Source organism: Nothoprocta perdicaria, unplaced genomic scaffold (genome assembly GCF_003342845.1).
Source record: "Nothoprocta perdicaria isolate Ctin4 unplaced genomic scaffold, notPer1 scaffold_23, whole genome shotgun sequence".
Lineage (NCBI taxonomy): Eukaryota > Metazoa > Chordata > Aves > Tinamiformes > Tinamidae > Nothoprocta > Nothoprocta perdicaria.
In genome coordinates, this window is record NW_020455455.1 from 4,354,139 (window position 1) to 4,369,365 (window position 15,227).

Consider the following 15,227-nt stretch of genomic DNA (forward strand, 5'->3'; position numbering starts at 1 on the left):
CCTTACAATCATTCCTTCTAATAGGAAAAGAAAATGGGTGAAAGAGTCTCAACTCAGGAGTTTTTGGTTTTTTAACAGTTACTTTCTTCCTACAACAGCCTGGGGAGATTAATTTTTGATTTTAAGTATTTCTACACTGCTTCAGTAGAACTGAACCTCATAACGTGAAAATGCATGTAAAGGCAGTCAAAGGTTCATAATCTATATGGCTGACATCTTCCTTTTCTTAAACACTTTACTCTTTTCAAGACTGATTTATCTGTGTTTATGAGCCTGTGATTCTGAGCATTACAATTCTGGGCATTGTTAATTGGAAGATTGTTAACGTAGCAGTAAATAATTGGTTTTTGTCACTTCTATATTTAAACTATTAATAAAAACATTAGATTTAGGTAGTAATATATATATACACTAGATCAATCCKTTCAACTTTTTTCTTCTTTTATATGTTCGTTGTTTGAAAATCCAGTGACAAAAATCGCCATTTCTGTAGTAAATGAAATTCTGACTTCAGAAAAATGAAATGGTGTTCAAATGAAGCACCAGGACTCCTTTATGCTTCAGAGTATTCCATTTACTTTAATGTATTTATAACTTGACACTTGTATCACCAAGTCAAAGCCTAAAGTAGGAGTTTTCAAATGCTAAGTACTTAAAATGACAGGTGTGAATATTAAGCATTTTTAAAATCAGACAATGACAAATCTAATAATCTAAAAATCTAATAAGTGGGGAAAAAATCTTAATCATAATTTAACCTTTATGTTTGTAGATTGTCCTGAAGAATACTGCAAAAATGGTGGAACCTGTGTCACCAGAGATGCTGTTCCTTTATGCCAGTAAGGTTTACTGGGGATTGATTGGTGGTTTGAAATTGGGGGAAGGGGTTTCTGGAAAAACTATTTGTTACCCATGGACTGAAATGACATTCAGTACAAATGTGCTTTGAAAAGTTTATGCGTGTTTACACTATTTTAATTTACAGCTCCTGAGTAAACAGTTCTTTGAGAACAAGAATATTTATCAAATAGAATTTTCTGTGCTGTACATGCATGATTACATGGGAAAGGCTGTTTGTGTGATATCTTAATTTCTTTGTTTCACATGATCATGTTTCATTTCCATCGTGCAGCAAGCACAAGATATAAAACAGGCCATATTCCCATCTTTGCCTGAACTCAAGATGTAGTTTTGTTATGATGTTACTATTCCATGTACTTCCATGTATTCCATGATTGTGGGGATAGGGAGACAATTATGGCAAATGAAAGTTTAAACATATGTTGTCATTTTTTTTCTGATAGTTCCCTATGTTGAAGCACAAATCATGAATATATTTTTGATGTGAAATGTAAGAATCATTAAAAGATGCTCAAGATATTTGAAGGGACTGATTTTTAAAAGATGTCACTCTGTTAGCTCAAGGGAAATGAAAGGAGACTTCTTTGAAGTTCAAAAAAAAAGTTATATTCTATGGTTTTATCCTTCATGAACTTCCGTGGATCTTGCCACAGAGTTCCCCAACTTACTAAAGAAGAAATTATTTTTCCGAAGTATCTACTTTAGTCATGACCACACATTAAGTCCTAGTCTCTAGGAAATTCAAGTTAGTAAGCTTGCAGACAGATTTTCAAGGGACTTATAATTTACTGGCTGAAAATAATTGATAACATATCAGCAAATGCAAGCACCTTTGTGCTAGAGTAGTTTCATTTAACTCTCAGAAAGCACTGTTAATTAATTGTGGATTTCCTAAAGAGTCTCCTCTGTGTAAGAGAGAGAGTGGCATCTGTAAGAAGCTTTGAATTTCATTAAGATGGTCGTTTAAAAACTTCTGGAACATAAAAAGAGCAAAAGGAGACTAAAAGCTTAGGGAAACATTTTGAGTGAAGTGGAATGAATAGTCAGCAGAAAGTAAAGGAATTAGGAATAGCTAGAGAGCTGACAGTTGATAGATTAAAACATCACAGATTAAATCATTCATCAACACAAAAATTATTTCAGAGGCAAGAAGCCAGATTTTAGGGATACAAGGATATAAAGGATAGGGATATAAAACTGTTTCAGATATTGCAAATGGAAGGAAACCAGTTAGCAAGTGGATCTTCATCCACATTAATAAGATGGAGGCAAGAAAGCCRCAGTATTGAGTATAAAATATACAGATTAAAGATAATAAATAAGATATTAAGGATAACATAGTAAATCATTAAAAATATTTTATCAYTTAATAAAATAATTTAATAGTAAGGATTAAGGATAATACAATAAATAATTCCTTTAGCATTTAGTAAGGAGTGTGGTACTGGATTCTGGTACAATGCACAGGTGACTGGAGTGAAGGCATGGAAATGGAAATGACCTAGCTAATGGGCAAACTTAACTCTGAAAGCTGTATGTGCTTGTGTCTAGGGAATAGGTGATCTCTGTTCAAGAATACCAGAAAAATAGTGTATGTTGCAATGGTGGAAGGCTTTTTGAAAGCTCTGCTGCTTTCTCCAGGGATATGGCTGGAGAATAGTAAATGGAGAAGAAATGAGTTGGCAGATCAGCGTTCTGATAGCAGTAATATATGAGGCTTTATAACATTTTGAAGGAATTAAGCATACATATAACAGCAGGGGAGTTAGCCATTTCTAAGATAAGCTTCTGCATGATACTTGAAAATCCCAGCTGTCAGTATCATGAAAAGAGGGAAAAGATCAAAAATATTCATTAAATACAAAAAATGTAAAAATGTCCCATTTTCACTTGCGAGGAAAAAAAATGGAAAAAAGAAAAASTAGAATTATTGTGGAAGAAATACTAGCTTTTTATCTGTTCATTCTCAGGTCTTAATTTATATTTCCTTAAAAAGATACGATACTTAGCCAGAGATATCGCCTTCTTTTGGGAGCAACTGCCCTTCTGGATTGCAGGTTAGGTCAGGAGAAAAAGAAGCACAAGTAAGAATACCTGGAATACAGAAAGCAAACTATGAAAAGAGCAGAGTGTGGATACTCCCTTGTCTCTGAAATACTGTGAAAGGAGAGGCTTCCAAGATACACAGAGTAAATGTGGAGATTGCTGTGACCCTAAAAGTCAGTGAGTTGTACTGAAGTGAATAGTCTCTACTCTTCAGTGACACAGTGGGGAAGAGGTAATTTGGTTAACATGTCTCTTTACTTCTATTTGTCTTACACTACCGCTTCCAGTCTTTCTTTGAGGTGGTAGTGCGCTATTTTTTACTAAATAAAATCTGCCTGTGGAGTTTGAAGCCCTTTTGGCCTTCTCTGACAAACTCAAGTTAAGGGAAAAAAAWATAGGCAGATCTCAATAGACTAATTCAAGGATTCATCATAATCCTATAAAATTAGAAATCACTTYTATCTTACCTTAATTTGAGATATATTTATAGAAGAGAATCCAATGCCTTAAAAGAATTTTAACTGGTGATGAGAGATGTGCTTTTATTTCTATGCTTTTAATTCATTCTGACRGAAATATTGAATTGTAAATTGATATGTTTTTGCTAACATTTGGTATGTTAGCATTAAAACATATTGAATTTGTAGTTGCTCAGTAAAAAGCAAAATAAAATTTTAAAGAGATTGAAAGTTTGATTGTATATTTTATACATTCAATGCTTGTCAATTTTCAGTGATGCTTTATATTTTTGTATGTATGCACCTCTGTATGTGTTGCACTATGCATTCCTGTGTGAATGTTTCTAAAGTCTACTTGACTTTCTTTCTAACTAAGAGGCTTCAGGAGCTCTGTGAAGCTGAGCTCTTCAGTGGACATATCAATAGATGAGTCAGAAAAGATAACAGTGGATATAAGCCTAGATGAGATTGCAATGTGTGCTGAACCAGATAACTGAGTTGGTAGGCTGGGAGAGAAGGGTCATTTCTCTTCACATTATTGAAATCAGCTTTTCTTAGATGTTATATAATGAATGCATTAACTTTAATGAAAAGTCACATTTGAAAACGTGACTATTGATACGATGATGGATGTCTTGGATGGATGGTTGTTGTGTTCATTGTTTTTTTTTCTCTGCAGCAAGAGCTTGCAATGAAATGCAGAGACATAGTGCTTCAGGGATGAGATTTAGCTTACTATTTGAATGACACCATCTGGCTGGCTCTCCTGATCCACACTAGTATTTAAATTATGAGTTAGGTTTGAAAACCACATGTATTTTTTTCTTTTATTTGACTGGAAGAGTACTTGGGGAACATATCAAAAACTTTTGTCCTGTTCTTACTGTTTCCTGGGTATACACTTTGGCTATACTTTGATCTCAAAGTCAGTCTTATTTCACAAAATGTGGCTCCTGTGGGTCGTATTTGACCAGACTGAAATTCCTTCTGTAGTGGCAATCAGTTAACATGGCTATATGTACAAATCATGATAACTTGAGCAATAATAGCCAAATTTTTGCATTCTCAGTGTTCTGATTTCAACATTGTCTCTGTTATTGTGTGTATACTTTCCTCATTTTTTTATCTAATCTTTTTTTTTTAAATTAGACCACTCATCTTTGCAAACTTTGGAAAGGTGTATTGATGACAACAGGCATACCAGGAAATTGGTGTTTATCAGTCTCTGAAATGGAAGGGTTTCAAAGATCATACTAATGCTAAAATAAAATCTGAAAACATGTTTTTTTTCTAACCAACCACCTTGTTAATGCATATTTTAACTCTAATACTAGCCAGACAAGCTTATTACATTACATTCACATTTAAATTTTACCACAGCTCATATACAATAAACTCATAATAGTACTTGTCTGTATTTTATTTTATATAGATGTTTTCTATGTAGTATATAAAAATTAAGAGTTACACAGACTACTGCAAATACGTGTAAAATATGGTCTGTTATTAATGCCAGAGCCCTAAAGAAGGATCTATTGTTATGCACAAAATGTAATTGCATTCACTACCCTGTATTTAAACAATCACATTGTAATTTAGAAATAAATCTTCATTAAATATAGTTTTTCAATTACATTAAATATGTACCAAGTGAGCTGCAGAGATTAGAATTTCAAGGAATCTGAATACATAGATAATTAATTGAGGTAATCTTTGTAGCTGTGTATCTAACTGCTGATCTGGCCAAAGTATAGGAATTGAATTATTTTGTTTATTTGTTTTGCTTGATGAAAGTAAAAAAGATGACCTTCCTTTTTATATTTTAGGCAAGAATTGTTTTTATATGGTTATATCTGATTCAAAAGAGGGAATCTGTTTGTTTGTTTGTTTGCTCTCCTAAGAAAAGGTACAGACAAAAACAACAAAATATATTATTTTTCAGTAGTGGAGACAATTTCTCAGAATCTGATTTTTGTCTTCAGAATGATAACTTCTGCTACTTGCACCACATTTTTGATGAAAAACCTTGAAATCTTGCATGCAGCTTTAAATAATGTCATAGTAGACTTGCTTGATGCCTTTTACAGGCAAGCTTTTTATATGTGCAAGGATGGAAATTCCACATGTTCTCTGGACAATGTATTCCAATGAGGAATGCTTTTATTTTTTTTTTTTCTGAATGTGTTTGTATCTAGATGTATTCTTGCTTCTACGCTTGGTACTCTCTCCATTTTAGAGGTAATAACAATGAGGGTTAGCTTTAAAAGAAAGAAGTGGAGAGATTGTTTAACTRTAACAGAATATGTCATGAAAAATGAGTGATAGTAGTATTCCCATCTAAGAAAAAATATGCATGGAAAAATCTAGCCCATGATTTGTCTGAAAAACAGAGACTAAAGCGTAGCTCAACAGACAAATCTTAATTCATAAGGAAAACCATTTTGCAAGTGGCCGTTYCCATTGCAGCTAAATTTATCCTGCTGTTATCAAAGATTCCCACCTCCGCTGCACAACTGCTGATGCAGCAGCAGCTGCTGAATTGCTCTGCATTATGGCTTGGTGGAGTAAGGCAAACTGATAAAGCTTTCAATTTTTCCTAAGAATTATCTTTTAGATTTAGATTAGCAAGCGTGATATTGGTAAACTGAGAAAGTTCTATGGAGGCTGTGTCAGTGCCCGAGAAACAGGTAGCCATACAAAAGTAGYTGCAGAAAAAGGAGAAAAAAGGAACAAAGATATAACCATAAATGGGAAATAAAGCCCTGGACAAAAAGRTAAGATATTGATCTGAAAAGGTATGTTAGCTTTAGTTTCTGGGAGATGCCTATACTTGTATAGAGATATGTGCAAACATGCACAGGGATCACAAAGGCAGTTGTTCGATATCTTTCTATTGCCTYAATACCTGTCAGGAAAAGTGATGCTGAGGCAAATACAGTATCAAGTTGAGTTTCCTTGATTTAGGTAAATATAACAGTGGGAAGACAGGCCAAATGTTTCAATTCTGCAGAATAAATGAGACATGGCAAACTGTGAAATACACAGTATTGATGGAAATGTACCTCTGAAAATTTGCACATGGAAAACTCTTTCCTAAAGTTTCTACTCAGAAATAAGTCTACTTCATATATTATTTTCTATTTTCTTTTTATCTTTTCTTATTAAGAAAAGATATATTTATAATTATTATAATTATAAATGTTAAATATTATAATAAATGAAGACAAAAACTAATATATTCAAATATTCATAATTAAGGAGTTGTTTTTGTTGTTCTTTCTCCTTGCATTGGAACATTAGGATGACAACTAACATTTAAGACTATACATAGCATATATATCAGAAAAATATAGTGCCCTTGCTTTAATGTCTAAAATATTTCTAAAATTTGTGACTTGTTTTCCTTGCACGCATGCACCAGCAGAGTTGTATAACTAATACCTGGTTAAAATTGCATATTTGGTTCAACAGGTTGGATTATTGTGTTGAGGTGTCTTGTTTTCCCATTGAATCTGGCTGTGGCATTTAGCTACACCCAGATGTTAACTCCCTGTCAACAGCTTATCCAAAATGATGCTTCTCACAGATTGCCATTGTGGTGAGCTGGAATATTGACTTCTCTGCAGATTGTCTTAAACTTCATTTCACCCACATGCATTTTTTTCTTTTATTTTGTTTTTCCCTAAGTTCTAGAGGTTAGAAAGTATAACAGGGATTTGAAATCCGCCCTATCAAGCTGTGTGCCTTTTCTCTGCTCTTCCTCTCTTACAGATACTGAGTATGAAAACCCTCCCTGTGRAGGGAACATCTTCATCTCTCCCCGAATTGTAATCCAGGGATAGTGTCTGCCTCTGAAGTCAAAATACTGCTTACCAAGATTTCTCATTTTCTAATTGTAGAAGACAGAACACTATCAGACAAAAAATGAACTTATTTGCCAGAATTCTGAGGCAGGAGGGAGTTAAATCTCCATACAGAGCTGTACCTGGGAAAGGGACTGTCCATCTTCAGGCAGCTCATTCATTCCCAGAACTGGTGCAAGATGGCAACAAAATTGATTACTAAATCTCATGCRTTTGCTCTTGTTCCTATAGTAGCTCTGTTTTGTAATAGTTGGACTGAAACAGCTTTTATTTTGATAGTGATCACCTACTCACAGGAACCATAAACTGAAAAAATATGGTAAAATCTACTGAATTTTCATACTAGAAGGCAAGAAAATACTGATTCTTTTGCAAACAAACAAAAAAAGCATGTCAAGTTGTTTTGACAAGTTTTGTACTTTTATTGCTTTCCCACTTGTACTGAGTGAATTAAAAGAAATTACAATAGTCAAGAAGAATGTTATTGAGTGGGAACTGTTCTGTGAAATGTGAGAACATATGAAAGCAAATCATCAAGTTTTCTTTCAAAATTTACACAGTGTTTACGTTTTCTACTTAGAAGCAGCTACTCTGATCTTTGCTTTCTTTTTTTTTCCCTGTTTGCAGATAGTAGTATAATCCTGAGCTAAGACCTGAAGCTAAGACCAACTGCTTCATACATCCTGTATCTATGAGAAGTTAAAAAAATGTTTCTTTCTGCCAAACCTAACAAAATGTATAGGGGAGTCTAGGAGATAAATAAAGCAGTGAGAGTGGAATCCTTTCAAGCTCCCCTGTGAATGGTCTGAATCACTTGATTGCTGATTTTTTTTTTTTTAGTTTAGTTTTCAGTCTTTATTCCAAACCTACATTTAAGTTGTCATAATATCCCCATTCCTTTTAGATTGCATTTAACTAAAGTCAAATTTTTATTTCCTTAAGCAGACCTAAAGTTTGCTTCTGTTCATGTTTTTGAGAATACTGTGGCTTATTTAGTGTAAATCAATGCTAACCTTTATTTATTTATTTATTTATTTATTTATTTATTTATTTATTTATTTATTTAGAAAACTGAAGCTCAGGGTTCTCTGTAAAAAAAAAGTTTATAATGATACTCTATAATACACTATCTGAGATGATATACTATTATTCTGAAAATGTAAAAAAAAACCTCTCTTCAATGACCCATTGCCAGAGTTGCAATAGCTCTTGTAAGGGAAATGCATAGTTATCTCTACTCTGTCATTCTCCACTGCTAATTGCAATCTCCATATTTTCATATTCTTGTCCTTATGATGCTAAGAGCAGGGGTTTTTTTTCCTCCTATAGAAAAGCAGCAAGGCATTTCTGGCACAATTTCTAACCAAAGAGACTGATCAGAGTTACACACAACATTCTCTTACAAAATTTTGACATTGAGAGAAACTATCTTCTAGCTTTGCGAATAAAAGTAACAGTATGGGGTAAATATTCATTTTTAATCTTGATATGCTATATTATAAACTCTACTGAAACACTTGGCTTTGAAATGAGAATTATATTTAGAATCCAATCAAAATAGTTGATGCTTTTGTATGAAGATACKGTAATCTTATTCAGAGAGGTATAGGCAGAGGAGCATAATTTAGCAGATAAAGTGAGAATGACTTGGACATATAATAAAATGTTTTTTTCAGTTGGATTTGCTCTCCTCACAAATCTTAGCAGTAAAATATCAGKAGTGCTTAATATGCTAAAGGTATTCAGTCTGTCTGCTAAATATCTTATGTTTCTATTTTGATCACTATAGTTTTCAAATCATTCTTTACCATCAGAATCAAAGAGGAAACAGGCAATTGCAACCATAGGAAACCATGGTGAGTTTTTYATTATTGGTGGAAAGAAGTCTCTTGGTACACTCTTCCTTCAGAATGATTTATACTCCAGAACTGTAAGCATCATTACAYTTAAAATTCTGGAGGTAGGTTTGTCTACAATAGGGACAAGCTTCGGATCTGCAAAGTGTATCCATAGGAGAGGGCACTTGTTGAGTGATAATGAGAGAAACTTTGACCAGGGGAGGATATGAATTAATATTTGAGATTGGATGATTGCCAAAGCATGAGAGTTCCCTGAAGGGTTACTCTGTTGAACTCCAGATGCTGAAGAGTAAGGAATACAAATGAAGAGCTTTAGATGGTATTTGGCATACTGTTTTACTAAAAACAGGAAGAAATGGCTGTAAAAACAAAGAAACACTATTCAAAGGAAAGAAAATTAGGGTCCAGTTTAAGAACTACGTAGTATTGGAAGCATAAAGACAAAGGATAGTAAGATTCTTGTGCTAGAGACTCTTACCTTTCACATCCAGGGGAATGACTTTTGTCTACAGAAACTTAATTACATCTTTGGGAATATTCTTTTATAGGGCTGTAGAGTATTCTCATATTTTGTATTACATAAAATTAATCAATAATAAATGCCAGATTCAGTTATTATTGAGTAAGGAACTTCCTCCAAAGTCAATCGTACTGGATTGAATGAACAGTAGAGACAGTGCATGGTCTGGATATCAGTATTTGCATGCCCTAAGATTTCTGCTGCCCATCTTCATTGCCTTCCAGCTTGGCACTGGAACTGTCAATGTAGGAGGTACCTGGATGTTGCCACTATCTAATACACAATGCATGATAAACCTTGTAATGGAATTAGGGAATTTCAGAGAAAAATATATACCATCAAACATGTTGCTTACAGCTTTGGACTCACCCTACAGTGATAAAGGTTGTGATGTATGTAGGTCTCTGCTGAGGATGGCAGGAAATGTAGGGATGGGAAAGATCAATATTCGAATATCAGTATAAGTTGTGTAGGAGAGATGTCTTCCATTCTGTACTGGCTACATCCTGACTTGTGACCCACCCAATCTGACCCCCACAGCTCACTGGTGTCGTAAGTTCCCCAGGCTATCTTGCATGTTTGCAATTTTCCTCTTGCTCAGCCAGTGTGAATTTAAGTCTCCAAGAATTATATTCATTGTGTTGTTGCTAGGTCACTCAGGGGTCGCCTAGAAGCAGCAAAATCTACTAAATTAAGCCTAACTTTTGAGCTCCTCTTGCCAGCTTTTGATGTGTTGACTGATCAGGAAAGCTCCATGTGTTTTAATTTTAAACACACATGCAAACATAGAGGATTTTTCTCAACACTTGGAAGGTTCTTTCCGTGTTTTGCTTTGCTCTAGTCAGCTACAAGGCTGTATCTCTAGGAGGGAAGCAGTGACTATCCACCACTCCCACACAGACTTAATATACATCCAGGAAAAAAGGTACATATTTAAAGCTTAAATAATTCTGTCTGTTTCTGGTCTACAAGTCATATTGCTAGTGTGCAGCAATGTTTTGCTTTGAAAAATGTAGATCAGATTGTATGATGTATATGAACCTTGAAATATCCTTTAAAATCTGCAAAGTAAATATGGTTCAGACAAGGGTTATAGTGCTGATCTCCTACAGAGTTACTGCAGGGATAAACCTAAGTTATGAAGGTAGGATTGAAGCATGGAACATTTGGTAAACTGCAGGAAGCTGGGGTTTTGCTTGTTTGCTTTTAAAGGGTGGAGGGCAGAGAAGTTTGGATTTAAGTGAATCTTTGTCAGTAAGATATGAAGTTCCCCAGGATATGTGATTTTTGATGGTAGTCCTTGTTTGCAGCATGTGTGGTGTTTCGTCAACAGATCAGATAACAAAGCAGAACACACATGAACTGTGAGCCTGAATTCTAGAAAACTTACTAGCCACACTGAGCCATACTGTGCTAGAAGTCAACTTCTTTGTAGCCACATGGAAACAAAACCTGTGGTGATTCTTTCTGAGGTCACTGAGAAATAACTGTCAAAGAGTACAAAATTTTTACCTTAAAGAATACAAAAATTTGTGTRCAAAGAGTACAAAATTTTTACCTTTTTATCTCAAGGAAGGGAGTGAGGAGGATGGGGCCAGCCTCTCTTTAGTGGTGGACAGCGATAGGACAAAAGAAAATAGCCGCAAACTGAAACAACAAAAGTTCCACAAGAACTTAAGGAAAAATTTCTTGACAGTGAAGGTGACAGAGCACTAGAACAGGTTGCCAAGAGAGGTTGTGGAGTCTCCTTCTCTGGAGATCTTCAAAACCCGCTTGGATGCAATCCTATGCTCTAGGAGACCCGTCAGGTGCAGGAAGGAGTTGGACCAGGTGATCTCTCAAAAGTCCTTTCCAACCTTACAGATTCTATGATTCTCTGAAACAAAATAGCTTCTTGATTTTTCTTTCTAGCTTCAGGATCCTGAAAGATGTACAAATTCTTTGGATGGATTTCAGGTATCAGCAATGCATTAGCCCATGCATCACACCCGGACTAATTCTTTACAAGTGTCTTTGTTGGGAAAGGAAAGGAGAGGAGAGGAGAGGAGAGGAGAGGAGAGGAGAGGAGAGGAGAGGAGAAAGGAAATATCCTGTCAGAATATCCTATACATCCTCACAAGCTACTGGTGATATCTCTTTTTTTCTTTTTTTTCTGAAGCAATTCTATATAGCTTTGAAAATCCTACTGTTTGTTTTGTACAGAGCAGAATTCTAATTTATAGATACTTATTTTTCCCCTGGTAATTGCATTTGCAGGTTTTAGCTCATCATTTGGAAACCACTGATTTATTACAAGGTAAATGAGAGTGGATGGTTTGATTTGTATTGTAGTCTGTAAGAAAAATAATGGCCAGCAGGAGTTTATTAACCAGCCATTATCTCTAACAGCCTTCAAAAAGTGTGTGTGGGGGAACGTTTTTATTTATCTTTTTTTTTTCTTCTTCATTCTTTCTGTGAAGTRGTACTTTGTAAATGTGAAATTTGATTGGAACTTAAGAAAATGGAAGAAAGTTCTCCTAAAACATCTTGAATATTTTAGTGCTTAAGAGATGTTGTGCTTACGTAGTCATAGAAGCTCACCGAGATAATCTTCTTCCAGACTTTTACTTCCAGGGGTAAAAAGAAAGGTGATTGGCAAAATACAATTTTAAGATGACACAGCAACTATTAATTGTTATAGTTGTAGTGCTTCAAAAAACTATCATGTTTTTCTACATATGTCAGGTCTTCCCTTATGCTATTGATAAAATCCATCAGTTTGTTTTCTGTACATAAAATCACTGAAAGTGTGCTGACTGAGAATGTTTTTCTTAATGTAATTAGTTGAGATGTATATACTGCTGTGTAACCAAGGTAAATTGAATCACAGTACCATACTAAATAGATTAAAATTGGCTTTTTAAATATACATAAATGCATACACACACACGTGTTATATATATATATTTCTATCTAGTATCTTGTGCCATTAGAATATGTTTCAGATTGTTGTTATTTGAGACAGTAAGATAAAACAGATTGTAAATGTGAATGCTAATAATATACCTAAGGCTCAGAAAGAAGTTGCAGAGAAGATTCTTCTGAACATTTTTTTGACCATGTCCCTCTTTTTTCATCTCATTGCTGCCTCCTTTATTACATCAAACATTAATGATTGACATGCTTTTGGAGTCTTCAGAATATATTACCACTCCTTCTAACGTTTTTCATTTAGCAAATATAATTTGAACACTTTTTTCAAAGTGGTTGGTTTACTGGTTGGTAACATGGGGTGCAGTTTGGACAGAATGACCCCACTAAGGGCACAACRACAGCAGTAAGTTGTTTAGATTCTAGTAGGTCTCTGCACGCATGTAAAAGTTTGAAGCCTAGTTGGACTCAAGACTTTTTGAGCAAAAGCAGACATTCACTTCAAAAAAGCTTCTGAATGTGCTTGAAACCAGGAAATATCACTTAAAGAAATTAGGCCTATGATTTTTTCCATGAAATTCAGAGTCAAAGGCATAATCTGGCCTCTAACATTTAAGCTTATTTTACAATTTTCACCTCTTCAGTCTCAAGAATGATGTTCTTTTTTAAATAACCTATTTTGTTGCAGTAGTATGAAATCTTCACAACTGATATTGGCTTGCAAACAAACGGTAAAGAAAATGCTTTGGTTAATTTTTCCAATAATCTTCATTTCTTATAACTGTGCAAAATGTACAAATATTCCAGAAGAAAAAATCATGCAAGAGAGGCTTGTGTAACTTTTCTTTGTTTTGATGTGTATATGTAAATGCAGGCCTGACCGCAGCATGCAAATATCTGCTGAGAACATTTTAGGCTTCTACAGTATTCAAAATGGGAGAGATCTCATTGTTGAAAATTCTGTCTGCTCACTCTCCCCTTTTTCTGGTTGGCTTAAGATAGTAATTTTTCAGGAGGCCTTTGAAAAAGTCCTTGTTAAGCCACAGACCAGACATGTTCTACCAAAAATATTGAGTACAGAAAAAGTCTACCAACTTCTTTTTTGTCAGACTACCTGCCCTAGTCAAAAACTCTGAAATATTTAGAAAGGAAGAATGCTTCTCCATCAGCTAAATCTGTATGTTACATGATGAAGAAAAGAGGTTTTCAGTTTTCAGGTTTTCGTCTTTAGTATATGAAAACTAATTTTCCTTCATGTAAAGTGTTTCTTTTTCACAAAGTATTTCTAGCCAGTATACCAAATGTGCTTCCTTTTAATATTATCAAAATACAACTGTTGTAAGAGATCCGTGTATCTGTGGCTCATATTCTGGTTTATCGTCAGCGAAACAGGAAGCACAGGGAAATTGTAAAGAACGTTTTTTTCTAGYGGTTTAAAAATATATTGGAGTTAAGCATTCCAAATAGTTCCAGTATGTGCATTCTGCATGACTTCTGCAAGCAAAAAACCCACATGGAATGTTGTTTTTTTATTATTATTGTTATAATTTTTAGGGCAGTTCCAGAAGCAGTTTCAGGCACAGATTCATGAAGCCTGGCAGGAAAGATGGCTGAATGTTTAAAAGTCAAATTTTTGAAGTATAAATTCTAGGATACAGACAAAAGTACTTGAGTAATTGAGCACTTGCTGTGCAGATCCATTTATTCTGCTGCTCTCAGGATATAAAACTAGTCCTGAGATTGAAGCAAAGGTCTGGATTTGAGAATTTCTGAGTTCAGTATGTGCAGCTCCCCCAGTATGTGCTAGCATGCTCTTCCAAAGGATGCAGCAAGTTAAAAGTCTGTATCATGCTGACTTTCAAGAAGAGTTTTGACCCACTATTACTTAAGTATTATTAAACTTCCCCCTTTTATTTTCTGAGCCTCATTTCTTCATCAGTAATCAAATGGTAACAGTGTTCCCTTTCCTGCAGTTCTTACTGGTTTTGTTTCRAATTCTTCAAAAAAGGGGATCTTTCAGCTTTTGCTTGACTTAATGAATAAAGTATAGAAGAATATATGAATTCTTCYAAAGCATTGTGGTTTTCTTATGTGCTTATTTCAAAATGAGAAAAACTGAATAATTAAAGAGCATATTTTTTGCTATTTATTTTTTATATTATTGAGGATTCTAGAGAACTTCTGTCAGAGCAAAGTAATGATAGATGGATATTGCAGTTTGATGACTAAACTCTTTTGGATCATAGCAATGAAGTACCAGACTCTTGTTAAGAATATTCATGAAAGATAACTTGTAATAATGTATTTAAGCAAAAATGGCTTATACTATCTGTTTCTAGTAATCTGATAATCATTGCTTAACTATCATTGGAATTTTTACCTTTGTGTCTCTAATGTCACATATCATATGCAGGAGTAAATCAGATAGCTTGGGAGTAAATATTTATTGATATTTCTACATGTTTAGTTGCTGTTCATTTATGTTTGAATAGTTCATATATGTTCGAAAAGTATTCTTTTGTGCTTTCTTAAGACTGACTTTAAACTAAATTCCTTGTAGGGAAAAATGAAAAATAGTAGTAAAAAATCCACATTTGGGTTTAGGATAGCATAAGGACCTTGCATATCTGTTAGCAAGGATTTTATCAGTATTCAGATGGATGAATCATCTCTGTTTTCTCAAACAATTCAAAGGTGAGGTAGGAACTGA

At 34.4% G+C, this 15,227-nt stretch overlaps 1 protein-coding gene across 1 annotated transcript in view; it reads left to right on the top strand.

Moving 5' to 3' along the window:
• Positions 1-15,227, top strand: part of MALRD1 (MAM and LDL receptor class A domain containing 1) — a 224,639-nt gene that overhangs the window by 182,446 nt on the left and 26,966 nt on the right. Inside the window, exon 35 of the mRNA XM_026039361.1 lies at positions 773-839. Within this exon, the coding sequence (XP_025895146.1) occupies positions 773-839 (67 nt within the window). The remainder of the gene's footprint in view (positions 1-772; positions 840-15,227) is intronic.